Below are 26,110 nucleotides of genomic sequence, written 5' to 3'. Positions count from 1 at the left end.
AGGAAGTTGCGCTTCAGATGTAAACTATGGTTTTGCAACCATGATTAACAAGTGTTTTTTGCTAGACATTACCACTTATCTGGGCAAATGATTCCATAAGCTGAGCAATAAAGTTAGTTGCATCCTCCATCTCTTTACGCTGCCTTCACAGCACCATCTCGCCCTACTCTTTCCAGGAAGAAGGACTAGGCTGGTAGAGTTGGTTCTTCGAATTTTTCTCAATAAATTATGCCTCTGTTTAGTGTTTGTTCATGTTCTCTGGCAAAGATGACTATCACTCTTGTATTTTACTGGTTCAGGATTGAATTTGTGATTCCACTTTGCCTGTGACTTTCAGTAATACAATTCATCACATGCATGCCACAGTTACGTCTTTGGAAAATGGTAAAATATATTATTCTTCATCATCTGCCTTCCTGCCTTAGTTAGGCTGAACAGATACTGGGTTAGGAAGGAGTCCCCCCACAGTATCCCTGTCCAGCAGCCAGCACAGTAGGCCTATACATTGGTTAGGACCTCTAGGCATGATTATAAGCAACAATCATAAATAAAATTCATAACCTGGAGAGATGAGGAGAGCCTATACAGGGCATCATAAATTGTGATATTCTGAGGAAAAATGCATTAGTATTTTTGAAGACCATTACTTTGAGGAGAAATGCTTTTGTTTTGTTTCATTTTTATAACTAAATGCAATGACAGTGTATGTTTAACCTTTAAAATGCTTAATAGCAGGAAGGTTCTTTGCGCCCAGGCACATTTTACTTCCAGCAGACCCCATGGTCATCTCACTTAGACACACCAGCATTGACAATTTAGACATGAGAGCTAGCATACTTAATTCAATGTCTAAAAATAACCAGGCAAGCAGAACTCCAGATGCGTGCCAAACAAAAGAGGAGCTTTGATTTTAGACAGCAGCGAAACAGAGCAAAGAATGGCTGCAATATGCAAAAGAAGAAAGCTGCAAGTCTGACACTTACTGTTTTGATGTCTTCATTAATATATGTGTCATTCATTATAAACTGAGGGTAACCCACTTTTGCCATAACTGCTTTTGCCTTTGAAAAAGAAAAAAAGAAAAAAAAAGTGTTGGCAGATAAAACCATTTCTCAGCATATGGCTTTTTTTTTCCCCGTTCTATTTCCACTTTGTATTATTATGCTTTCCTGAAGGCATCCTAATTTAACTTCAAACCATCTTGCCTACAAGGTAAACTTGGTGCCGCAAATGAGCTTTGCACCACAACGTGGAGGGTCCAGGTTCTGTTGTCAGATTATCACAGTGGGTCTATTGTTGCCTGCAGAGCTTTTGCAGACTTACAGCAATGTGTTTGAGTGCAAAATCTTAACAGCTGATTTTCCCTACTGGTTTTTGTGTTAATCAGATGGTCAAATGCCTGTTTTTACAATGTTTTCCAAAAGATGACAGGAAATGGCCCGTTTCGCTATGGTGCAGTAGCTGGTACACATCCAACTGTTAAAACAGATTTGGTACACAGATATGGATGAACCTGGGTCCCAGCAAGTGCAGACTGGCATATTTCCATGGAGGGTCACTTCCATTTACACCTGAGGAGGAGTGCACACTTTTCTGAAGAACACTACTTTCCTAAAATGACAGGGCTAATCTTTGTTTCGTTCTCCACTTTCATCCCTCTACTTTGCAGTCTTTGCCCTTTCCCTAATGTCAGTAAAGGTGTTAAAATTAGACACTTCACTTTTCATTAACTTTGGTTTTTTTCCTCTTTCAGTCAGGACTTGTTCCCACTGTTTATGCACAATCTGTAAACACTCTGGTGTGAAGTGATAGTAGCTGTAGATGAGTATTCCCACTTTGTAAATCATGGCCTAAGTATATAAACAGCCTTAGTAATGTCCTCACAAAAACACCAGCAGGCCACCCAGCCACCCAGAATCTCTGTGGAAACAGCACGTTTCCAGAAGAAAAGCAGAAGGATACAAAAGGATAAGGTGACATACCAAAAAGTGAAATATGACAAGTCCGTAGAATAAATTAAAGCCATGGTGGACTAGGGTAGCACAAAGCTTTCACTTTGTATGTTTTCAGAATGCTGAAAGTAATTTCTCCTTAAGTCTTTGGAATTCCCCCCACTCCTCAAAAAATGCTCTTCTGGAAATTTGTTCTTCAAACTCAGATGTCTAAACTCAAATGAATATTGCAAGATATGAAGTGCAATAAGTGGATTGGCCTTTAAACCAGCTGCAGCCATACCAACCCTGCATTCTGCTCTCTGTGAGTAGAGCCTGGACCTCTCTGGAGTCCACTGACTTCTATTTCCCTCTTGCTGCAGGGGGTGACTGTTCAAGGGAAGATTCCCCTTCCTCCACAATGAAGTCTTTGCCCCCTTCTCTCCCTCCACGGTGTCTCAATACAACAGGGCCTCCTATGACAGCAAGAATAAGAAATGTCTGTTCCACGACTGTAAGAAGGAAGCTGATGGAGGACTGCCTCTGTTTAACCAAAATTATTTTGTCTCCTTCTTTATTTTTCAAGAAGAAAGGCCTCTTTGCTTCTTCAAACTCCTCCAATTTCTCAATCTCATTTCCAACTCAAAGTCATAATCCTCCATTTGTGACATCACAATTAATTGTGGTTGAGATAATTAAGATGTCACAAACAGAAGATTACAACTTCAGGTAGGAAATTAGCAGCAGGAGCAGATGATCTCTTAAGCAAGAAAGATCCCATTGTCATGCAAATATCCCTAGTGATAAAAAAATCAATGGAAAACAAATGCTGAACAGGAAATATGAAATGAGCCAAATTAACTCTCAACAGAATGTTTTCTCAGTTTTCCAGAAGGTAGAGCAGCCTTTCAAGATATTTTAAATGCCTGGGGGGGATAAAAAGCGGCAGAGGGGGAGCACAATTCATCTGCAAGTTTGTGTATAATCAAGAGTGTCTATTTTTTTTCCTGGTGGCGTTGTCAGTCCAGCTGACTGAACTTTGCAAGGAACTGGAAAATTTCCTTTTCCATTTCCAGTGTTTTAATCCTAGTTGAAACTAGTCTCAAGAAAGCAGAGAGTAAAACTGATCAGTTTTAGTTTCTACTAAGTCAGCTGCTTCAACAAGTTTGGTGAATCTCGAATGTTCTGCATGTGTTCCAGAGTACCCACCTGAATCACTTACAGTAGCCTCTGTGTTGAATCTACTTAATTGAGCCCCTTAGCATGTTGATGAAACAGATTTAACTTAAAAACTAACTTATATGATGAAGAGTAAACCCTTTAAAAACAATTTATAGTGCCACTTGCAAAAAATCAACAGTGACTTTTAAAGAAAAAGTAAGGATTAACTGTGTCAGTACAATGTCATTTCACTAACGATTTAGGCAGTACAATGTTGATCAAAAATTGTTGAACTTGTTTTGGTCCATAAAAGAACATTTTTGGTTTTGAGCTATATTACATCCTTTAAAAACACTCTTAATTTCTAGACTGTCTTCCAAATAACAGCAAATAAATTCACACCTCACTGTCTGTAAATGCAGAGGACTATGAATCCAGCCTAGACCTGGCAGCGCTTCTTTGCTGAAAGAAGCAGAGATGGGCCCTGCCCTCAAACCCATGGTGCTAGTTGTCTGGTTGTGACCACAATATGTCCATCTCCACTTCACCACAGCGACATTTTGGGCTCTTTGTGGAATATCTGCCACATCCATCTCAGTCTCTTCTTCCACAGCAGCCCACTGAAAGCAGCAGCTTGGAACTGCCAGGTTTTGGCCCTTTTAGACCCCACTCCTTAATCAAACATCTCGAAGGGTGAGGATGATTCCTCCAGGCTCCTTAATAGCAGGTCTGACGTAGGTTGACCTAAATATCATATATAATCACATAATATCATAAATAACCATATAATTAATATTTAACATTAATTTTTTATTTTAGTGACACTTAAACCTTTTACTCTTGTCATGGCCCTGCTGCATTAGGAAAGGAAGATGGGAAGAGTTCTCCCGACCAGACTGCCTCAGGAGAGCTGGGCTCACTTGTCAGGTCACACATACTCTTGCTTTGTGACTTTCACAATTGGTGTTGTGAGATTAAGGTTTCCAAGCACGAGTTAAAAATGGTTGGACACTATTGATATATTTTTTTATAAACGCTACATAAAACCCTAGTAAATAACAGAGTTTGTCTCAAAGAGATTTTTGAAAGTAAACTCAAAAGGTAATGCTGTTCCTAGTACTTTGATGTTTTATCAACGGCTAAAGCTGTCTGTATTTTGTGAGATAGATAGATAGATATAAGGGGAAAATGTTATTTTATTGCATTTGTTACTTAAAAGTTCTTACCATAATATACGTGGTTTAGAAGTCTGAGCAAATAAGACAGACAACTATATACTCTGTAATGACTATAATCTAAGGTAGACCTTACTAGCACTGTAATTCTGATGCCTTCTTAAGTGTTCCACCAGTCACGTAGGATAACAAAAACTCAGAAAAGTACACACATTGTTACTACACCACCAAGTTAATTTGCTATTAGAAAATGTAAGTACATGTTTAAACACCATTACAAAGCTTCTAGACCATCTAAAATCACAAATTAACAACATCCTTTAGGAGCCTTTTTGAGAACATCTAGAGCAAGAGCTGACGGAGAGCAAACTGGTACAAGGTTGTCTCATGCAATCCATGGCTCAGTACACAGGTTCTCCCAGAAAAGCAATGTGTCTCAAATTGGTCCTAATGGTATCTACGATCCAGCCAAAAATTTAGAGGTGTGCCACGCTCCCCTGAGATCCCACTGAGCTAGTGGCCCAGGGCCATCTCATCTCCACTGTGTAGCACATACTGGTGTGGGAGGAAGAGAGGAATAAGCGTGCTTGATCTGAAGGACCAAGAGCATCTCTCTTTTCGAAGGGCTGCCCCCAACATCCTGACTCCAGCCTGGGATGAGGTCCAGGCCCATAGAGCCCATGCAGGCACTTAGGGCAGGCAGCATGGGTGGCAGGCCAGAAGGCTGTGGCACACCAGTAAGTTCCCTGATGCCGACAGTGAAGGACATGTGACTCCTGGTGGAGGGGACTGTTTCCTACAGCCAAAGCCAAATCCATGAGAGGACATAGGAAGCCCTCTGAAGTCCTTGGGAATCCCTCCAACTGGGATTCCTCCCAGGGGCTTTGCATCAGGTCCAAGCCCATTCAGCTGAGCCCAGTACACAGCCCAATGTATTTACACAACAGACAAGTTAGAAAGCAGATTTCTAAATTTGCATGTTGGAAGTCTCTTGCTTCCGTGGCTATCTTTTCCGTTCATTTGAGTAATATTTAACAGCAGTTTGAAGACTCCTTATTCATACAGCACAAGAAAGTGGAAAACTCTTCTACGACTGGCTTGCTCTTTGCTAATGAAGTCAGTATTTTCCCCTTGATAAGATTAAAAGTATGTTTAAGAGACCAGCCTTCCAGGAGGCATGCACACACATACAGGGAAAGCAAATGAAATGTGACAAATGTACAGGAACCAGCCATGTGGTAATTGCACATGAATCCGTGGTAAATGCACCATGCACAACTTTTTATGGTTTAAAAGCTCATTTAATTCCTTTCTCCAATTTGCATATTAAATAACCATGTGTACAGGGAGAAAAGGGGCGATGGGGTATTTCCCCCAGCTATTGTTAAGTACTCAGCCTACCTTAGGCTATTGAGTAAATTAAGAAAACTCATCACCGCAGGCTTCCTCTCTTGCCACTGAAAGCAAGAGGCTCTTGCAGGGGGTGACGCAGAGAAGCAGCATGCTTTAGAGTAAGTCATGATAACTGTTTTCTATCCCAGCAGCCAGAGAGAGCAAGCTCTGAGGCAGAGGACCTGCAGTGGGACTACTCCCTCCGCCGCCGATTACACATGGAAGTTTCCCCACTGACTTCAACACATTTGGGATTTTATCATCAGTGTGTCTTTCTGTCATGATGAGAGCATTGCAAGTCAGTTTACTACAGAGACAAAATAATAAACGACCTTTCACTCTTGACTTAACAACTTGCCAACGTGAGAACACACACGTGTTTCAATGCTACAAAGCATCCCAGTTTCCAGTCTAGTCAAATTCTCACTTGACAGCCAAACTTGGCATGTGAGCTTGCTGAGAGCCTTTTTTGCCCATCAGAGTACGATCTGGATATTTTGTAGGTCTGCTAACAACATCAAGCGCTGACATATTGTACTTACTGTAAAAAAACCAAAACAAAACATATATCTCACCCCCGACAAAGTTTTGACTCTGACACAGATCTTCTGTATATCAACTTGACTCACAATAACTTTGTGAAGATCATTTTCAAGCTTCTAAAAATATAAAAAATTAATACAATTACAGTTCACTGAAAAATTAGCATGAAATACATTCTGAAAGCTAAAATCATTCATGGCAAAGTAATGTTCCATTTAATTACAAAGATTAATTCAGCCTTTATGTACATATCTGGTTTTTTCATTTTTCACTGAAAACAGATGATTCAAGAGCCATCTGGTAAAACTGCCGCATAAATATCGCTGCATCTATCTAGGTTTTACGTATAGAAAAACTAGGAAAATAGAGTGATGGATCTTGGTAAAATAGAACAGTTCCATCACAGGGCTAAAGCCCAATCCTACAGATATCGGTAGGAAGTGACCCACTGACTTGAGTGGGAGATGGACTGGGCCGACCTTAATGATGTATATTATTTCCTATGCAGGGGTCACATGAAATGTCAGGGATTTGTACATTGTCAACTGCAATCAAAAGTGAAGTGGCAACTCAAACACGAACACTTGGCCTGAAATGATAATTTTTAAGAGTACTTGATCTGCAGTGAACTGGCTGTAATCCATACTCCAGAATATAGCTAATCATCAAACTATTTGTTTTTAAACTTTGGCTTTAACTTTCCTCTTATATTTGCCTATCACAACAATACAAACCATGTAGACTTTTCAAGATTTTCAGAGCTAGTATTTCGTTTAATAATTCTTCACATACCACCACCTCACACTGCACCATAACCCTCCCCTCCATATTTCAATAATTGTTTTGAATGTTCTAAATTAATCAATTATGAAGATGGAAAATACAGCTATCATTCCATTCTTGTAATAGCTTGAGGCCACGGGTAAAAAAAAGAAAAAAAAAAAGAAAAATCAAGTGACTTATGTGAATAATCACACCCATCAAGTACACAAAATTGTTTTCAGTTAAATACACACTGTGGTTTCAAAAGTAGCTGAGTCCATTTAACAGCTTTGTGCTGCCAAATGAAAAAAATGTCCCAGTCCTTGCTCTTCTCCCCTGCCCCTCCCATCTCTGTCCATACTTCTGCTCATGCTGCCTGCACCCACAGCCTCCAAAGGCTGCCTCAGCTCCTTGCCACATCTTTCTGGGAGACTGCTTAGCTCACTAACGTAGCAGAAATCTATCCAAGTTTTTCCCCAGCTATTTTTCTGCCAGATCAGTGAGCTGAATCACTCACTACACGGAGAGAGCCAGTAAGTGCTGGAACTAGCACAAGACAAGTGCTGGGAACACATAATGTGGGAAAGCGGAAAAGGAACAGCAAATGGGTTATGTGTTACATTAGTTACCTCTTCCTCTGAATCATCTTTTGAAACCAAAGCCTCACTCAAAGAAAACTTCCTGACAAGAAAATATTACCTAGTACTCTTAAAAATACCATACCATACATTACCATCCCAGGAAACATTTTCATTTTCTAAGCAAACTGTTGGTTGGGATTATATATTGAGTCTTAATATCCACCATCTAGCAAGACACTATTATTATTATTAATCATAAAGTTGCAAGCACCTAAAAGTTTAGTAGGACTGCCATGCACAGAAGAGTCAGAAAAAGCAACAATGTCCATCAGAGTGTCAGTCTTCCCTGTCCTAACTCCCTTTTGCTTCTGGCTCTCTGGAACACAAAGACTCAATCATTGGTTCAAGCACTGTGATGATAATTTCACTGGAATTAAATTTTCAGTTTAAATTAATCCTGCATTAAATTTATTTTTTTTTAGCAATAGAACTGAACTAAATCACAGAAAACGTGAAACAGTTTTACTTATATAAAAATACAAATTCACTGTGATATTTTCACAAGCGTAACTCCTTAGTTCAATGTAGCAGTATAATTAATAGACCGACTCATATTTTCTCCTACCAGCTTGGTTCCAAACTCGTTCTGCTGTCAGCTTCGCTTTAATTTTGCTAAGAAAAAGAATTCCTTTGTCCATTTTATTTTAATTCCATTTTCCATTTGTAACCTCTGTATGACAATTATCATGATTCCATTATTTTATAGATAGGATATTACATACGACAGACATAAATGATGTCTTTCATGAACAGAACCACAGGTCTGTAAATTAAATACATTTCTTCGTGGCACACAGCAAATACCTTCCTCTGTGACTACACAATACATAAATGCACTTATACAGCAGACCAGCACAAATGAGTGCCTGGCAAAAGATGTATTTAACACCTAACCGTTACTGTCCAAAGCTCCTCAGTCAGTTTTCTCCTCAGTCAGTTTTAAGGGTCTCTGGGTTCTCAGTGGAGCTGGGATCATGTCTGCGGACCAGAAGAAAGGACGGTGCACAGATAGGCACACTGACTCAGCCTGCGCTAGGTCCAGCTATGGCATCACGGCACCATGCCAGCAGTGACACGTCCACTCCAGTATGGGGATTTCTGCACTGGATTCCCCTCTACACACTTGTGGATCACTTAGGGCATGACACATGACTACACCGGCATGTGTGCGGACAGCCAAGAGCTCCTCCAGCTGCACTTCAAACAAGCCAGAAGCAAGTGTTGTGGTCTGAAGGCACAGACCATCATTTGTATCATGCTGGTATATATATGTCCCATGGTATATGCTGCTAAGCTGCCTTTGACAGGGCTCTAATAGCTCACACACCTGAGTTAAGCTTGGACACATCCTTAGCACTTTAGAAGTCTGTACCTCCTCATGTCTTTATTTTCAGGCAATGCTCTATGTTTTCCAATACAATTGTCTCTTAAAACAAAAAACAAAACCAAAAAAACCCAAAACAACCAAACACACACCCCCAACTCAAAATTCTCTTTATCTGTCTTTTGAAATTACATTAGATATCCTTACCAAACAAATTTTGCACCAGAATCCTAAGAATTTGCAATGACACAAAGAAAAAGCCACCTTTGACTGGGCTTTGGCACGTTAGTGAGCTGCAGAAATTATTATGTTGCATTTTTTGTAGAAACTCCTTCCAGGACTCATTTCACTGCTCACCACCAGAGCTCCTCATCAGTTGACCTGTACTCCCACTGTCATGCCACCTCTTGCTAGAAACACACCCACCTTGCTGCAAAATCTTTTCTGCTGTTTTTGTTTGAGCTCTGGGAAAACAGCAGGTTTAACAAAAACCACTGCACTGACAAAATAAAAGTCTCCAAGGACCCAAAAAGCCCGGCGTGCTGAAGAGATCTCTGGCACCAAACGCTGAGAGAGGGGCAGCCCCAGGGACCAGGAAAGGGCAAGGAAGCTCTCTCCCCACCACAGCTGTATGGGATATGAGTTACCACAGCTTTTCTTTTGGCAGTTTTATGCAAAACTCTGAATAACCTGTTCCAGAGAGGGACAACTTCTGACCTTAGCCTCTGCTTGCATCAGTTTATATTCATTTAACATTTTCAAGGTTATCTTTCCTTAAGCAAAGGTTGCAAAGCAACTTCTTTTTTTTTTAAATGAATACAATGTGAAAAATTCTCTTTTCATTTCTAGCCACAAGTGAGAATCAGACCCAGTCTAGATACAGCTGAGACCAGACATGGCAGAGACTCATTCTTACACTACCCTAAAACTGAAATAGGGACTGAGGACCTAAACACAAGCATTACTCGGCTCAGGACTTGCAGGTTTTCTCTCTGGGGAGAAACTCATTTGCTTGAACAGGGACCCTGACCAGCAGTGTACCAGTAAGCATGTCACTATCAGTTGTCCATGCCTTATCATACATGGGGGGAAAGCAGATACATACATAGACAATACCAAAGGCTGTAGAATATAGAAAAACCATATGCAAGAAATGCTCTACTTTCTACTCAAGACCAAATCCAGCTCTATTCCAAACCTTTACATATTTTTATTTTAAAATAAATTATATATATGTATTTATTTTCACATTGATGGAACTCACCACCTACCCAGAAAATTCAGCACAAGACACCTCACAGCTCCCTCACAAAGGAGGGCAGCCGAGGAAGCCTTTATTCTTAGGCACAGCGTCCTGGCTTCTGAAAGGCCACTAAAGGAGCAAATTCCTGAGTCTGATGACCTCCTCCCAGCAAGCAGGCAGCTTTCCTCTTGGTGGTGCAGGCGGGCATATACAGGACATGGAGATCACCATAGCCAGGAAATGCACATTCATTGGAAATAGAGAGGGGATGCCAAGTAGATACCTGAGCGTGCCCTCATAGGCTCCTCCATACAGAGAATGGGTCTCCCATGCCTCAGTATCTGTTACTGTTGAGGTGGGGGACTACGACGTCTTTGTAACTGTTCCTTTGCAGAAGGCAGTTTTACTTGGTAAAACAACAAAGATAATGAAAGTTAAAGCTGAAACTGTCTGAGACTTCCAGGGGTGGTGGAGGATTTCCTGCCCTTTGAAGAATTAATCTGTCTTTTAGCATATCAATGCTTTCATGTCGCATTTCTGCCACAAAAGCTTCAGATTCACCCTGGTCCCTGAGCATCTGCAGGTGTGTCCACCCATCTGTCTCCCTCCTTCTATTTCAAGGATGAGATTTGTCACAAGTGTTTTGATGTCACACACCCATTCCCATTATGGAATCATGGCGGAGTCTGAAAAATGACAGCTGCGAGATCAGGGTTAAATAGAATTTCCTCTCCCTTCACCTGTTTTCCACTATCTGTTTGCACGGTGCTCAGGTTATTAATGGAACTGACATCCCTGCACAACTGAGTGAGCAGTAGCAGCAGCCAGATAACAAGGGAGAAGCTGACAGCAGTGATCTAACCCCAGAGATAAGAGATAAGCAAACATGCCACGGCTATTAGTTTCAGCTCTGGCCAATGGAGAAGAACATCTCCTGTGGTTACTGAACAGGAAAGCCCAGTCCTCCTGAGAAGGTTAAATTAAATTCAGGATGTGAGAGAGACTATTCTTTGAGTTCAAAAATTAAAGTTTGTGATGAGAAATAAACATTTGACTTAAAAAAAAAAAAAAGAAAAAGTGTTGTTAATCTTATGGAAAGTGAAGACCTATTTTTATTCAGAGGAAAGCGTGGAACACTTCTACGCTAGAAGGAAAGTACCTTAACATTCTCTGTATCTTCCAGGTGAAAAATGTTACTCTCAACATTGGCATTTTCCAAACAGCTATCTCAGGGATGGTGCGGGAGTGGTAGCCTCAATGTCCTGACCAAATTCCAAACTAGCTAAGTAGAACAAACTTTTCAAATCCCCTACATCATTTCTGAGCTGCTCAGCATCTGCTTCACTCCCTGCTTCCTATCGAGTTGTCCCCTTCTTTTCACATGTCCACACACATGGTAGGATAAAGATGAGCTACCCCATGAAGATAAAGAAGGAAAAGAGTTAAAATGTGACTCTGCCTTTTCTGAACTCCAACCCATATTTCAACTTTATCAGGAGGCTTGGCTCATTGCTCCCTGCAATGCAACTGCTACAATAGAGGCAGGACGTTAAATTTTTGCATCCAGACAGACACTACCCTAATTTCAGAAAGTTCACTTCCACAAAGGAGAAGTGTGGCCAAGGTTCAGTTGGCACTAAGCAGAAGTACGCTTTCCAGTTTAGAAATGATAAGATTGTTTCAAGAAGATCTGAATCAAACTTTCTAGTAAAACCCATAAATTTGGAAGTCAGCAGTCACCCCTCTTGGCTTTTGAACAGGAATGAAGTGCCTATATGCAATTAGAGCCTTTGGAAATTTCTCCTTTTTTTCGTAGTTCTTCTGAAGTAAGTCTGGCAGCTTCTGTTAGTGCTCTGAAGCAGTCTTACACTTTGTGAAGTTCTCTGAGATCCTTGAAACAAAGATATAAAGCCATCTTAAAAGAACCTGTAAAAGGTGTCTTGGGATCTTCGGTTTTGAAACTCCATCCCCCTCTTTTAGCAAGTGTTGTTCTGTCAGCCTTGTGCTGGCCTTCATTCCAGAAAAAGCCCACTTGAGATATAGGAGGCACTGAGACTCAGGGCTGGTTCCTCCATCATATTTTTGCATTATTTTGCATAGGATGAGTCCACAGACCCCACAAGGCACAAAAGGCATTTCTTCTTTTTGCAGAGCACCCAGTGACCACTCTCAAGATTGGATGATTTGTCACCTTTGTGCAAAATTAGTATGCCATTAAGCAAGATTAATTTCAGCTCCTGAAGCTGTGGTGTCTGGCCTTTTTGTCTGGGTATGCCTCAGATCTTAATAAAAAGTTATTTTTCAGAACTGTATCTAGTGCACGCCCTGGACAGTCTATGTGAACAAACACAGAAGGCTCTTTACTCCCTGGATGTATTGCTGTGCCAGGGTTATATGGAAGCAAGAGTGGGCACAAGAAAAAAACAGATAAAGATGATTTTCTGGTTTCCCCACTACAAGAATGTAGGGGGAGAAGCTGACATTGTCCAGACAAGAAAAAGGAGATGGTTCCTCACACAGAGCACAGTGAAGCAGTGGAACTCATTGCCTTGGGAAGTTGCGGATGATAAAGATTGTCATGGGTTCAAAAAGTCATTAGACAAACTCACAGCAGAAAAATATGAATAAATACAAAGACACCACTTCTGGCTCAGGAAGCAACTGAGCTGCAGATTGCCAGAGGCCAGGAGAGGATAGCGGGAATGTATCCCTTTATGCTTGCCCTGTCCTTATGTTCATCTCTAAACATCTGCTACTATTTGGCCACTGTCCGAGCCAAACATTGGACCTCTGGTCTGAGCAGTATGGCTGTCATGTTTGTAGTGAAATCACCCAAATGTGAAGAGAGAGAGACCACGGAGAACTGGGAAAGATGGCAGGGGCTCAGCTACTTGACTGGAGGGCTGGATATAGCCAGTAAGTCCCAGCTGAGAAGCGAATGGCTTTAGTGGGATAACCCATGGACACCTACTTCATTTAAAGTACCTACACTTTGTTAAATTGGGGCTTGTACAGATGGCTCTTGATTTCCTAAGGGCTATTGGCCTAAATTACACTGTGTTATCTAGGGAGGTTTGCTGTTCTGAAGCTGGTCTGAAGCAGCAGAACAAACTCTGTAGGGTAAACAAAGGTACCTAACACTGCCTGAGAGACACCTATAGCTAGGCACTGTCCTTATATTTTCCTGTTTTCCTCTTGCCTCAGTCTTCAGACTCAGAGAGATGCGAAGAAAACAAATGCTGCATATACAACTTCCTTAGAGAGAAATAAAGCCAAGCAGCAGGCAAGTTCAGTAGGCAAAAAATGATTGCACAGTGACCTTGGGATTTGTGCTCCATGACCTAAAGAGGTTAATAATGTTACAGAAAAATCTTATTAGAGGAAAAGCAAGCTTTTTTTGGCTTATCATCCATGCTTTAAAAATAGTATTGCAAAGCAAAAAAATAACTTCCTGCAATACAGGCTATTTTACAGAAGATTTGCAAACTTTCAGAAAACAGGCTTTTGTGTAAAAGTCTCTTTTTCAAGCCTCCAGTTAGACCCAAGCACAAAGAGCATTTCAGGAAGGAAAAATAGTGATTAATAAAATAATGGCTCCTGCCCAGGAAAGGGGATAATTTTACATCTCAGTAGTGACCTTCTACTGAATTATCCTTTGAAGAGCAGCAGCAATAAATTACCATTTTAAAGATGAGAGCCCTGATCACACAAGTCATGTCAATGGAGTTTCAGTTACGGGTTCTCCCTTTTCCCCGTGGCCCACCGTTACAAAATGCAGCTGTCAATACCATTTGGCTGACGTAGCCGGCTGCAATCTGCACCTTCGTTGTAAGGGAAACAAAAGGCTCTCCCCTCTCCGCGCCCCCCTCCCATCTGCCATCCTTCTCAGAGGCTGCAAGGTGGCCCAGAGCTCACCAGGTACCTGGGCAGCTGACGAGGGCTCTTTCTGCACAGCTTCTGTAACTCACAGACCACGTACTTGAAGACTGTTGCCAGACACACCCTTGGAGCTGCACTCATTTGAATAATTTCTCTGTTCTTCAAATGAGGGCAAAATTTAACGACCCTTACAAAAGAGAGAGGCTAAAAGGGTAAGAAGAGGAACCTTTTGCTTTTTTTTTTATCTCAGAGATCTCCATTGAAAATTTGGGAGGTTAACAGGCATAGTTTAAGCAAATTTCAGATGATAGTCAAATACAGAGCAATAAAGCAAGGCTTGCATAGAGCTGAGGAGGAAGGACAGGGCAGAAAACAGAGCATCACAGCACAGAGCCGGATGCTTCTCTCTGACTTGGAGCTCCTTTGGAAGCAGCATGAGCTCCATCCAGAGAGCTAGGTGAGAACTGCACACGAAGACAGACCGAGTCACCTAACTCTGTTAAAAACTTTCTTTGCAAGATTGGTTTTCACATGGTCTGGTTTAAATCCATGTTTTGATCACAGAAAGAGAGGAATGGAGGAAGGATAGAAGGAAATTACTAGATGTTATCTCATTATATTGTTTTGTTACAGAGGGAAAGTCAAACCTTAACTCCAAAGCATACAAGGGCTAAAAGGGTGATTCTCAGAAATCAAGGCTGCAAGACAATTGTTCCCTACGTCACATGGACTAGTTGATTTGATCCTTTTAGTATGGTTTGGGCTCATCAAATCAATAGTGTCCCCTCTGAGTAACTTAAAACAACAGAACAGACACAAAGAGAGTCACAGAAGGAGAAACATTTCCGTGATTAGATGGAGCTGACAGGCTGCCTAAAGCAAAGTTCAAGCATCGATTCTACCAGAGGGCCTTTTGTAAGTCCTTCGGAGGTCGATGGTCCCTTCAATTGCAAAGCATCAGGCTGACAGCAAGGTATACAAGTTTGGCCTCAGCCGAGTGCACAAGAAAGGTGGGCATCAGTCAGAAAACAGGCAGCAGAAAACACGCAAAACAGTGAGTATCCAAATCACAGAGAGGATTTGCAGTTAATTCTCTTTAAAGTCTGCCAAGTCGTTTGCATTACAGTGTTGTCATCTAAAGATACAATCACCATAAGGAACAGAAGTGTAGTCTGAGATGTTTTTCTAGGAAAGCTCTCCATGCTCACAGTCCAGACATCCAGATCCCACATCGACCTTATTCTTCTTTCAGGAAATTAGTAAAAATTTTGTTAATGACTCAAATATGCCTGAAGTTAAAGAAAAGGCTAATGACAAATTAAATGGATCACATGGAGCAGGCCCAGTGAACAAAAATCACCAGGTTTCTACAGTTCCTTTCTTTCTAGAGCATTCAAAGAATTCAAGAATGCAATGAGATTAAAAATACAGAGGAAAAGCAAAATATATGAATCACAGTCATTTCCATGAAGCATATGGTCCTGCCATAGAACTTCAGGCAGGAGGTCTACTCTGCATTGCTACACGGGACAATGTGACAGCTACTGATGAAAACATAAAAGACCCAGACATTCTTTACCTAACTACTAACTTCCTTGCTTTACTTAATTGATAATAAGAATAGAATATAATAGAATATTTCAGCTGTAAGGGATCTAGTCCAACTGCCTGACCACTTCAGGGCTGACCAAAAGTTAAAGCATGTTATTAAGGGCTTTGTCCAAATGCCTCTTGAACACTGACAGGCACGGGGTATTGACCACCTCTCTAGGAAGCCTGTTGCAGGGTTTGACCACCCTCTCGGTAAAGAAATGCTTCCTGCTGTCCAGTCTAAACTTCCCCTGACTGATGCAGCTTTGAATCATTCCCATGCATCCTGTCACTGGATACCAGGGAGCAGAGACCAGCACCTCCCTCTCCACTTCCCCTCCTCAGGAAGCTGTAGAGAGCAATGAGGTCGCCCCTCAGCCTCCTTTCTCCAAACTAGACAAGCCCAAAGTCCTTAGCTGCTCCTCATAGGACATTCCTCCCAGCCCTTTCACCAGCTTTGTTGCCCTCCTCTGGATGCATTCAAGGACCTCCATATCCTTCTTAAATTGTGGGGCCCAGAACTGCACACAGTACTCAAGGTGAGGCCGCACCAATGCTGAATACAGGGGGATAATCACCTCTTTTGACCAGGGCACGCTGCTGACTCATATTGAGCCTGCTGTCCACCAGCAGCCCCAGATCCCTTTCTGCAGGGCTGCTCTCCAGCCACTCCTCTCCCCATTTACACTCGTGCCCGGCCTTACTCCATCCTAGGTGCAGAATCGGGCATTTGGACTTGTTAAATTTCATCCCATTAATCATAGCCCAATGCTCCAATCTATCTAGATCCCTCTGCAAGGCCTCCTGTCCCTCAAGGGAGTCAACAGCACCTCCCAGTTTGGTATCATCAGCAAACTTGCTAATGGTGCATTCAACTCCTGCATCCAGATCGTTGATAGAAATATTGAACAGAACTGGCCCTAGGATTGAGCCCTGAGGAATGCCGCTAGTGACTGGTCACCAGCCAGATATAGCCCCATTCACTACAACCCTTTGAGCCCTGCCATTTGGCCAGTTCTTCACCCAGCGCACTGTGTACCTGCTCATCTCACAGTTGAACAACTTGTCCAGAAGGATGCTGTGAGGGACAGTATCAAAAGCCTTACTAAAATTCAAAAAAACTACATCCACCGTCTTCCCTTCACCCACTAGGCAGGTGACCTTATCGTAGAAGGGTATCAGATTAATAATGAAGCAGGTGTCATCTTTTGTTCTGGAAATAGAAACAAGCAGAAGATGCTCACACAGGACTGAAACTTATTTCCAAGCAGAATATCCTACCCTAATAAAAAAATTGCACAGAGGTGTTAGTAACCACAGCAAACTAGAACAGTTGTTTTGTGTTATTAGGCTCAGCCCAGTAATAATTGGCTAAAATACTACAGTTTGCCTCTACAGAAGATCAAAGCAGAGAGGCCTTTCTAGCCTTCGTCCGAAAGAAGGTACCTTCAGCACCCCACTGCGCTCTGTCATAACACTAGTCTCTATTTTGGTAGTGGTCCTAAATGAAGAGTAAACCTGAGAAGACCCCCAGGATGATACAACTTGCTCTTCAATTCAAGAACAAACTAAGCTCCTTCCCAAATTGTGAAATCCACGGCACTTGCACTATCCTCACAGATGTGGGTGACACTTATTGACAAAGAAATGTCACTTTTGCAGATCTATATAATAAAGTAATAAATTAATACTGTTTTCTTTTAAACAACCAAACAATCCCCACTCCAAAATTCCTGTTGTCTGTACTGCTTTATTAAAGTGTAAGTGTTAAAAAAATGACAGCATAATGTGCTGGGCTCATGAGATTTAATTGGAACAGAGTAACAGATTTTGAAGGTTCTGTTGTATTATAAATCTTAGATTTCCCCAGTGAATTATCTGACCATACACGTAATGAATCTATTTCTTGAATTAAAAACATGCCTATCCAAATGTCCCAGGACAAATCCAGTATCTATCATTAGCAATAAATAGTATTTAATAAACACGCACAAACTCCATGTCTGGAAATCTACCAAAATGTCTCTCTAGACTCTTTCCGTCTAGCCAAGTAGCCGTTTCTGTGAAGCTGAACTTAAGTTTACAGTCCTAAGTCCTACCGCACAATCGTTGCTGCAATTTCTAAGTCATTACGTAACACTTGTGTCTTACAAGCTTGACCTTGTCAGTAAACTATAAAATTGTTCAAGTCAGTGAGAATGGATTTAAACCATTTGCTATTCGTAGTACTATGGCTTGTAGTATTATTTTTATTGTACCACTTGAATTTAGTTTGTCATGCATTGTTCAGCCCAGACTCACCCCATTAACTTCAGAAACTTAAATGAGATGCCTAAATTGGGAGCAAAGTGCCCTAAGCTTCCTAAATGTGTCAACAGAGGGAAACAGGCCTCTATACCTACAAAAGATCTAACCTACCCTCTGAACAAAACTCTCCCTAAATTAGGAAAGGGAGAGCTTTTTAGGGAGTTTATTAGTTTGCAGCAATGCTTGAATTGTTTCTCTGCTGAAAGGCAGGCAGCAAATTTTGAACAAAATCGTTAAGCAGATTGTTTGCTAGAAAAATCAACATCAGACTTGCATGCCTGTAAAGGTATATATCTCCATTAAGGAAATAATTAGAAAATATTCTTGCTCTTCTTTTGCATCAAATTTGTCAAATATCTAAATTACAGATCATTATATTTCTAAGGGTATTTCTAGTAAAAAAACAAGCATAACAGCCAGTAAGAAGTAATAACTGCAGTCCATTTACCATCAGGTTAGCAGGAAACAAATGGCATCTTACTATTGTTCTCTTGCTGTAGAGTTTATTGGTGCATTTATGCAGCTCTATTTCATTTGCACATCTGTGAAGAGCACTGCTGTATAAAATGTAAATGGGCTGTATATGGAATTTAAAACCTTCCAATGATAAAATGTCTCAACAGCCTTTTCATCAGAATTACCAAAAAACTTTGAAGTCTGTGTTTGTTTTTAAATCAAAACACCGCTATTTTTATTCAAGCACAGCGAGCAGGAACAGTTCAGCTGCACTTGCATGTCAGTTTATTCAAAGAAGGTATTTACTAATTCACTGATACCCCATTGCCTCAACAAATAAGGAGACAGTCCTACACATTGCCCTCCACTCTTCTTTGTTTATGCCTCGTCCAACTGCTGCTCTAGGGGCAGAGCTCTGCATTTGGACAAGCTCCCTTTCCATGTATCACATGCTGTAAATGTGGGAATAGAGTGAAAAGGGAGCTTTGAGTACTCCTCCTGCCTTCACCTTTACCTCCTGCATTTTATTGTCACTCCATCCGAAAGTGATCAGGACCAGTAATGCCATCCTTCATCATAACACTTCATAACTGGCATTATTCTATCAGGAGATGAGTGTTCAGCTAGGATGGTCATTGCACTCCTGGAAGATGGCTTTCAAGGTAGGCCTCCCACCATGACACTGGAGAAGGTACAAGACCTGGACTATTCTCATACCCCCTTCTGTGCTGAATCCTCCATCTTCACACCAAACACCCTCAGCTGTCCCAGATGTTTTAGACACAGTTTTCTGTTTGTAGGTTGGTGTGCCCCTGGCATCCCAATGAAGATGAAGACCTTGTCAAGAAAAGCCACTGTACAGGCAAATCTGAAATAAGCTCACAGTCTACATCAGCCAGAGCCACAAACAAAACGACGGGTAAGTAACTGGAACTGCAAGTACAGTCCATGACATTCTGTTCTCACTCAAGTCAAATCTTTACCATAACAGGATTTTACCCATTCAACATTTGTATTTTTTACCTTCTCATAAGCTTTTCTTTTTGTTTGAGAGTCCATCCAGTCATTTTCCTTTTCCAACATGTCAATAAAAGCCCAGCGAATTCCTTCAGTTAACTCCTCCATCTGCAAAACATTTAGCAAACCCCTCCCCAGTAAAATATGTCATGGCAGAATCATTATAAGAAAAGGTTTGGTGCATGCAGGAGCAATGGATTTGATTACACCACAAATTATTCCAAATCAGACAGTATCTGCTGTTCTTTCTTGAAGGCTAATTTCTTCTTTCTCCAGTCCTCAGACACTTCTTCTGAAAATAAGTTTCTTTCCATTTTGTTTTCTTTCAGGTGTACCACACCACCTGTTCATTGCTGATCCTTTCATGTCACAATTGTGAGAATGTCTGTCTTGAAATCATAAAAAATACTGGGAGATTTGCAGTGATTTGGGGAGATTTCTGACACTTTGGTTCCAGATCACTATCCCATGCAGAAGAAGGAGCCAGCTGCAAGGCATTTGCACAAATAAAGCCTTTTCTGCAGTGAAGAGCATCTGTGGCCTTGTTTGGTTTATATCAGACTGAGACACGTCTTATTAATACTGCCAAAGGACTGAATTTGGGCTGACAGTATCATGATCCAAATACAAAGCAGTATCCAAATATTTAGCCTGTATTTAGCTGTATTTGTGAAGTACTCCTACCCTTTACTTACTGCAGGGATAGAGGCCATGGCTCACAACACTGAGCAGCCTTAACTGCTTCTGTGATCTTGAACCACCAGTGACAGCTTGCATCTGCACAAAGCTAGGAAAACCCACAACCATTTTAGCTTGGCTGCTTCTTCAGACACCTATACAAACCCATGAGCATATCACAAGCAAGTAAAAAAAAAATAATAATAGAAGTGTTTAGTGAGTCTGCACACTAAGAAAACCCTGAAATGACAGAAAACAAGAAATCTAATTGCTAAGAGGTGCATTATATCAGTCTAAAGAGCAGAAATGCCCTCATGCCTATGCATCTGTCTGGCAGCACAGACCAGAAAGGTGTATGCAATCAGCTGCTTCTATTTCTATCAACAGATGAACCACATGACAGATAGCCACTGAGAATACTCCGAGAGAGAGGCAACTCGGCGGATCCAGCCGTTGCTTGAGTCCTTTACCACAGACCAAACCAGAGTTGAGATAGCACAAGACATGACAGGTAATCATTACATGAATACTTATTGGATCTTTGTGTTATCAGTTATGTTACATTTAAAAATAATGAAAATGTCAAGTACCAGAGATTTATATAATACTATTCTACAGGTCTAGTAGCTCTGAAATGTCATTAAAAGTAGGGACTAAACCCTGGAAAGTAATGTTACCTTTAGCTAAATTGTCATTTATGTATCAGATGTACATTTTAATCTGGAACTGTTTTTTTATTTGTGGTGGAGCCAGACAAAACATAGCAAAGCTCCTTTGATTATTCATTTTTTCCTATCCTTTTCAAAAAACATTTTCTTATTTTTAGAGACAATATGGGACAACTGGAACCGGTCTAGCATTAAATATGACTAAACAGTCAACATTCACAGTAAACTGCATCCCAGGGAATAGGGTAACTTAAAGATATTGATGACAGAGCACTGACTCAATTAACTTAGTGCACTAATGAGGTGAACTCCCTGTATTTGGAGGTTATAAGTTCAAACTCAAGCTCTGCAGCTGGGCCCTGGTGTATACTTAGGCTTTATGCACCAGCTGTAGCTGCAGGGGGCAGGGTGAGAAACCTATTCCTGCTATCAAAGTTATTACTGAAACTGCTCAGGCATAGCTGTAAGAAACACTGCAGGCACTCTGGGTTAGAAACAGTGCTATATTTAGACACAAATAATGCCTTTCTTGATAAAAGGAGGGAAGTGTCTAAGGTATGAAACATCAGCAACAAAACATGGGGAAAAAAGAATCTATATTATCCATAACTCAGGATTTGCTTATCATAGACAGATATATGCCATGAGCCCGGGAAAAAAAAAAATCTGTACAAATAAGAGAAATAGAACTGAAAACCAGTGAAATGAAAATGATAACACTACAAATGATTAACTTGAAAAGCACACTTTGAAATTGCAACAAATTTCAAAATTTCACTTGTATCTAATTTTATCTCCATGGGCAGTTCACTATAAGTCTGAATCTTGTGATCTACACTATAAATTTTATATGCATTTCTTACTATGGATGCTACTGTGAATTCAAACTTGGTAATTTTTCAAAGATTTTGTCTGAAAGGAATGTACATGCTAAGAAATATTTTATTTAGGTCACATATCAAGAGAAAACCATTCTCTACTCTACCAGCTTCTCATCATTTTCCCTCACATATACGAACATGAAAAAGTATCTGTCCCCTCCATAAAGTGTACATTTCTTATAGTCCTTCTCTTCCCACTTATCCTGCGTAGAGGTCATACTGTGTATCCCTGAAATATTTTTGTCACTAAACTGCCAAATAGCACATTACAAACTTTATCAAGAAGCAGGGGACTGAAAAGCTGGATCTGAGACAAAACTCCAGCTGAAGGCAAGTAGCAAAAGAAATGCAGAACCTGAGAGGGAAACACACGTCATAAACATTTGGACAAGCCAAATCAGAGTGTTGGTCTGTCTAAAATGGAGTCCTTCCTTGAGAAAACAGTCAAACTAGATAAAGTCAAACAGACAAACTCAGGCTATTGAGCCAGGGCAGTGCAGGACTATCACAGAGCTGTCGCTCCCAGCGCAGGATGCTATTTCACATGTTTCCTAAACAGTTATGCCTCTCTTGCACCAAGAGCTAAGTTCGATGACTAAATTAGTTAATTTTAAACTGATTATTTTTGGAAAACCGATGGCTGGAAAAGCAGCTATTGGAAAACCTTACGAGAAAAATATGAACTGAAAATAAGTCATAAATTATTGTGAAGGGTAATTAATCATTTGAGTATGTTATTAAGAGACGTGATAATGTAGCTATGTTTGAAGTTTTAGAATGAGGATGAACGTCCAGCTAAAAGCTATTCTCTGGACTCAGCAGCATGGATGAATATTTTCTTTCACCATTGAGCAAAAAAGATTTGAATCACAAATATAAACTCTCACTGTGTGGCTCTAAGCTTCCTTTAATTTGGACCAGACATCAGTTACACTTTTCTTGCTTAGACTACAGGTGTAGCACAGTCAGCTTTAAAAGGCTCACCCTGAAGCAGAGAGATCTTGACCAGTCTTTTAACTAGTCAGTAAAAACTTTACTATAATGGAGTTACACTAGCTATACTAAACCATTTCTCATCAATACCTCTCACTCTGTTCCTGCACAGCCTAGCTGTTATTATTTATGCAAATTAATGGTGTTCAGCCTGGTTTTGATCTGGCTACATATTTGTCTGAAAGGCTGCAGATGGAAAGAATGGGCAGTGCCTAGATGGACAGAAAGGTGACATTTCTTCAAATTTGTTCCATTTTCTCCCTGTCTTTTTTTTTTTTTTTAAATTCATTTAAACCATTTTTAAGAATCTTGTCTCTTTTTAAACTTTGGTCTAACATCAGAGGCAATTTGTGAGGAGGAAGCTACTAATTAAAAGTTGCTAGACAGAGATCTCAGAGGACTCACCATCTCTTTCTTGTCTTCTTGAAAATGGGCATTCACAAACATCTTACCCACAACATAAGGGAGCGCGCTTTCAACGAGGTCCACACATTTATCCCACTGAGGCAGCAAAGTTGTGGTTCCATGGATCACCTGTTGGCAGGTGCACGTAGTAGGTCATAACATCATACTGTTCAAGAAGAACAAGTCTGCATCCACATACAGTATAGTCTAAAGCATATTTGTCAAATATCTACCAAAAGGAAACAATAATCATACTTTACAGTTATTTCTGTTTTCATCAAGTGCTATGACAAATCTTTTGAACTCCACAAAATAACTGTAAGATTTTAAACTTAGAAACGGTACAATGGTAATGACTTAGAGAGGCTAGGCTTAGAGGGTTAGTTATGGGAAGACATTCCCAAGTGCCAACTTTAGGCTAATCTTGGTAGTCTTTCTGTGTTAAGTGGAGAGACACTGCTCTGCTCTGCTCTGAGATATCTCCTGAAAAAGTTTCTCTCTTTCCACTGACTAGGTGAGAAGACTAGGGAGATCATCCTCATGAAAATGAGGTCAGTCCGTATGAAACACCTCCTGCAGAGACCTCCACTGCCATGAACTTATCTGTGCTAACTAATGATGTCTAACATCGGTAGGTACTTGTCCACACCTTTTTGCCATTTACCTGTCTAGCTACTCTTACCACAGCCTGTGTAAAAAAAATAGCTGCTTTCAGTCCTTTTCCCAAACAGAGTATTTTCAGGAGAAAACAGGTTTGAATCATCAAGAACACTGAATACATGTTTGTCGCCCAAAAACTTCACTCCACGTTGTGGTAGAAAGATGTTGGTAGAAGAGCTTGTGTATTTTACTAAAGGAATGGTGGTTAAATACACACTTCCAGGCTCTGATGATGTCCCTGCACCACCATACATGAGCTTCAAAAGAGACATGGTCAAGAATGGTTAACACACCAATGAACAAGGGAAAATAGAGCTCAAGCATATTGCTGCCTTGGTTTCTGTTTCTCATGGAAAAATGTTGTTACCGTGGATGCTTTACCCAGTTAACATTACGTTTTCTTGTCAAGGTAGAAGTCCATTTAAAAAAAAAGTATACACAACAAAATACAAGATGGGTCCATGTAAGCAATAGCAGTGCTGATTTAAGAAACTTTTGTTGTTTTCAAGGTTCAAAGAGTTCCCTTTCCACTTAAGGAACTTCTTAAGCTTTTCCACAGAGAACAAGCAAAATCCCAGTCCAGCAGTTAACACCCGTCAGCTGTGTAAAAGCAGAGTACAGTCAACACCAGACCGGGTCAGGCAGGATAGGGATTTTGGCCTCTCACAGATTATACAAGCCTCTTCAGCACTGATCTAGCAGTTTCTGAGCCTCTTCTTTTTCCCAGTCTTCTCCTCCTTTGAGCCCAAGGTTAAATTTCTAGCAAAACTGAAGGGTTTGGTTTTGTTGTTTTCCAATAGGAAAAGATTTCATTGGAAAATTCCAGAGTAGCTTAACCCTCAGATATTGAAGGTCAGATATTTTGGTAGTTCAAAGATTGATTTTCTCCATCATATTGTCTGTAATTAAGCTTAATCAATGACTCATACTTAAATACACCAGTGAATTGCATTTTCAAACGCTTTTTATTAATACCCTATGTGCACTAATAGATTTTCAATGACAGAGAGAACACTGCTTCTGTAAGAAAACCACATTAGCCAAACCAATACATAATAAAGTAATAGTTTCCTAAACAGAGCCAAATTTGAAAATAAACTCCTTTTCCGAATTCTTCCACCCTCATATAAAACACAGCACTCAAAAAAAAAAAACACCAAAAACCCCAAAAAAACAGAAAAAAAGAAAGAAGAAAATTTCTCTCCAGAGTCCAAGCAAAACCACAATGGAGCTTTTTCCTGATGCAGTGGAAGAAGGGGAGTCGTGGCATTAGTTATCAGGGCTCGAAATTCCTTCCGAAAGCTCTGACTATGCATCGGCCACAGAAAGAGTCAGGAGACAGAGCTGGCTTTTAGACTGTGACATACTATTATTACAACATAACGATTATCATTATTTTGAGGGAGGCTTGACTGTAAGGAGGACAGAAAGGCAGCACAGGCTGTAAGACCAATAAAAATAGAGCTGAGAAGAATAGATTATCTCTCACAGCTGGTTTATTGATATTTATGTTACAACAGCCAACTAGAACTCCCTCAAAATGGTCCTCCTAATATTAATGTACCACTCTAAAACACAGTACTCCAGGTAGTAACAGTGACTATAAATAACAGGTTTCAAGCCCTCCCAGTCAATTCAGAGCTCCACAACACAATTAACTGATCTCTTCCCCAGGTGCCACTGCACATTTGCTAGGACTCAAAGCGCCACTGCAGAGGAGCTGCTGATAGTTGCTGATGTGGTAAGCAAAGCACTTTCTCTACAGTCAGCAGGTTTGTTCTATTTCTCAAGCTGAAGTTTTTTGAAGTTTCATCATGTCTTTTTCCCTCTCTTTGCAAAGAGTTTAAGTGTCTTGATGCCAAGATTTCTACATGTAAGATGTAAAAGCCACCAACAGAAAATGAAAACCTGGTGAAAAAAATACTACGCTTATGATGGGTGAGGCTGACTGAATTAATGAATGAATGAATAAGAGATATCTTTTGCTTTAAGGGTCACTGATTCATCTCATGGTCATGTCTTTTTAGTAGTCATTCAATGTTTTCTTCACTTACCTGGCAAGAGGTTGGTGGATCCTTTTTATGATCCCAAAGGACCTGTGTGCCTTTAGACCTCTAGCCTCTGACTGGACAAATCTGTTTCAACAAAGCCTTTGCCTTGGACTCCATTTCTCATGTCCTTTCTGCTGACCTGTGAAGTCTGTTCCCCTGAGCTGTTTACTGCGCTTAACTTTAGCTATTAACTATTAGCTATTGCTGTTTACTTCACTTAACTAACTCTCCATCTCCAGATCCCAGGGGCAGATAATGGGAATGAGCTGCTGACTCACTGCCCTTACTGTGCTGTGCTTAAGTTTTCACAACCACTTACATGAAACCCTTGATGACATTGTTAATAAGCATTG

At 40.6% G+C, this 26,110-nt stretch overlaps 1 protein-coding gene across 1 annotated transcript in view; it reads right to left on the bottom strand.

The window, feature by feature from the left end:
* Positions 1-26,110, bottom strand: part of PHEX (phosphate regulating endopeptidase X-linked) — a 112,969-nt gene that overhangs the window by 35,755 nt on the left and 51,104 nt on the right. Inside the window, exons 11-13 of the mRNA XM_050909927.1 lie at positions 23,047-23,175; positions 19,428-19,529; positions 984-1,061 (exon numbers count right to left, since the gene is read on the bottom strand). Coding sequence (XP_050765884.1) covers positions 984-1,061; positions 19,428-19,529; positions 23,047-23,175 — 309 coding nt within the window. The remainder of the gene's footprint in view (positions 1-983; positions 1,062-19,427; positions 19,530-23,046; positions 23,176-26,110) is intronic.

This window comes from Gymnogyps californianus, chromosome 1 (assembly GCF_018139145.2).
Source record: "Gymnogyps californianus isolate 813 chromosome 1, ASM1813914v2, whole genome shotgun sequence".
In the NCBI taxonomy this organism is placed as follows: domain Eukaryota; kingdom Metazoa; phylum Chordata; class Aves; order Accipitriformes; family Cathartidae; genus Gymnogyps; species Gymnogyps californianus.
The sequence above is the reverse complement of the archived record's forward strand: the minus strand, read 5'-3'. Positions and strand labels throughout refer to the sequence as shown.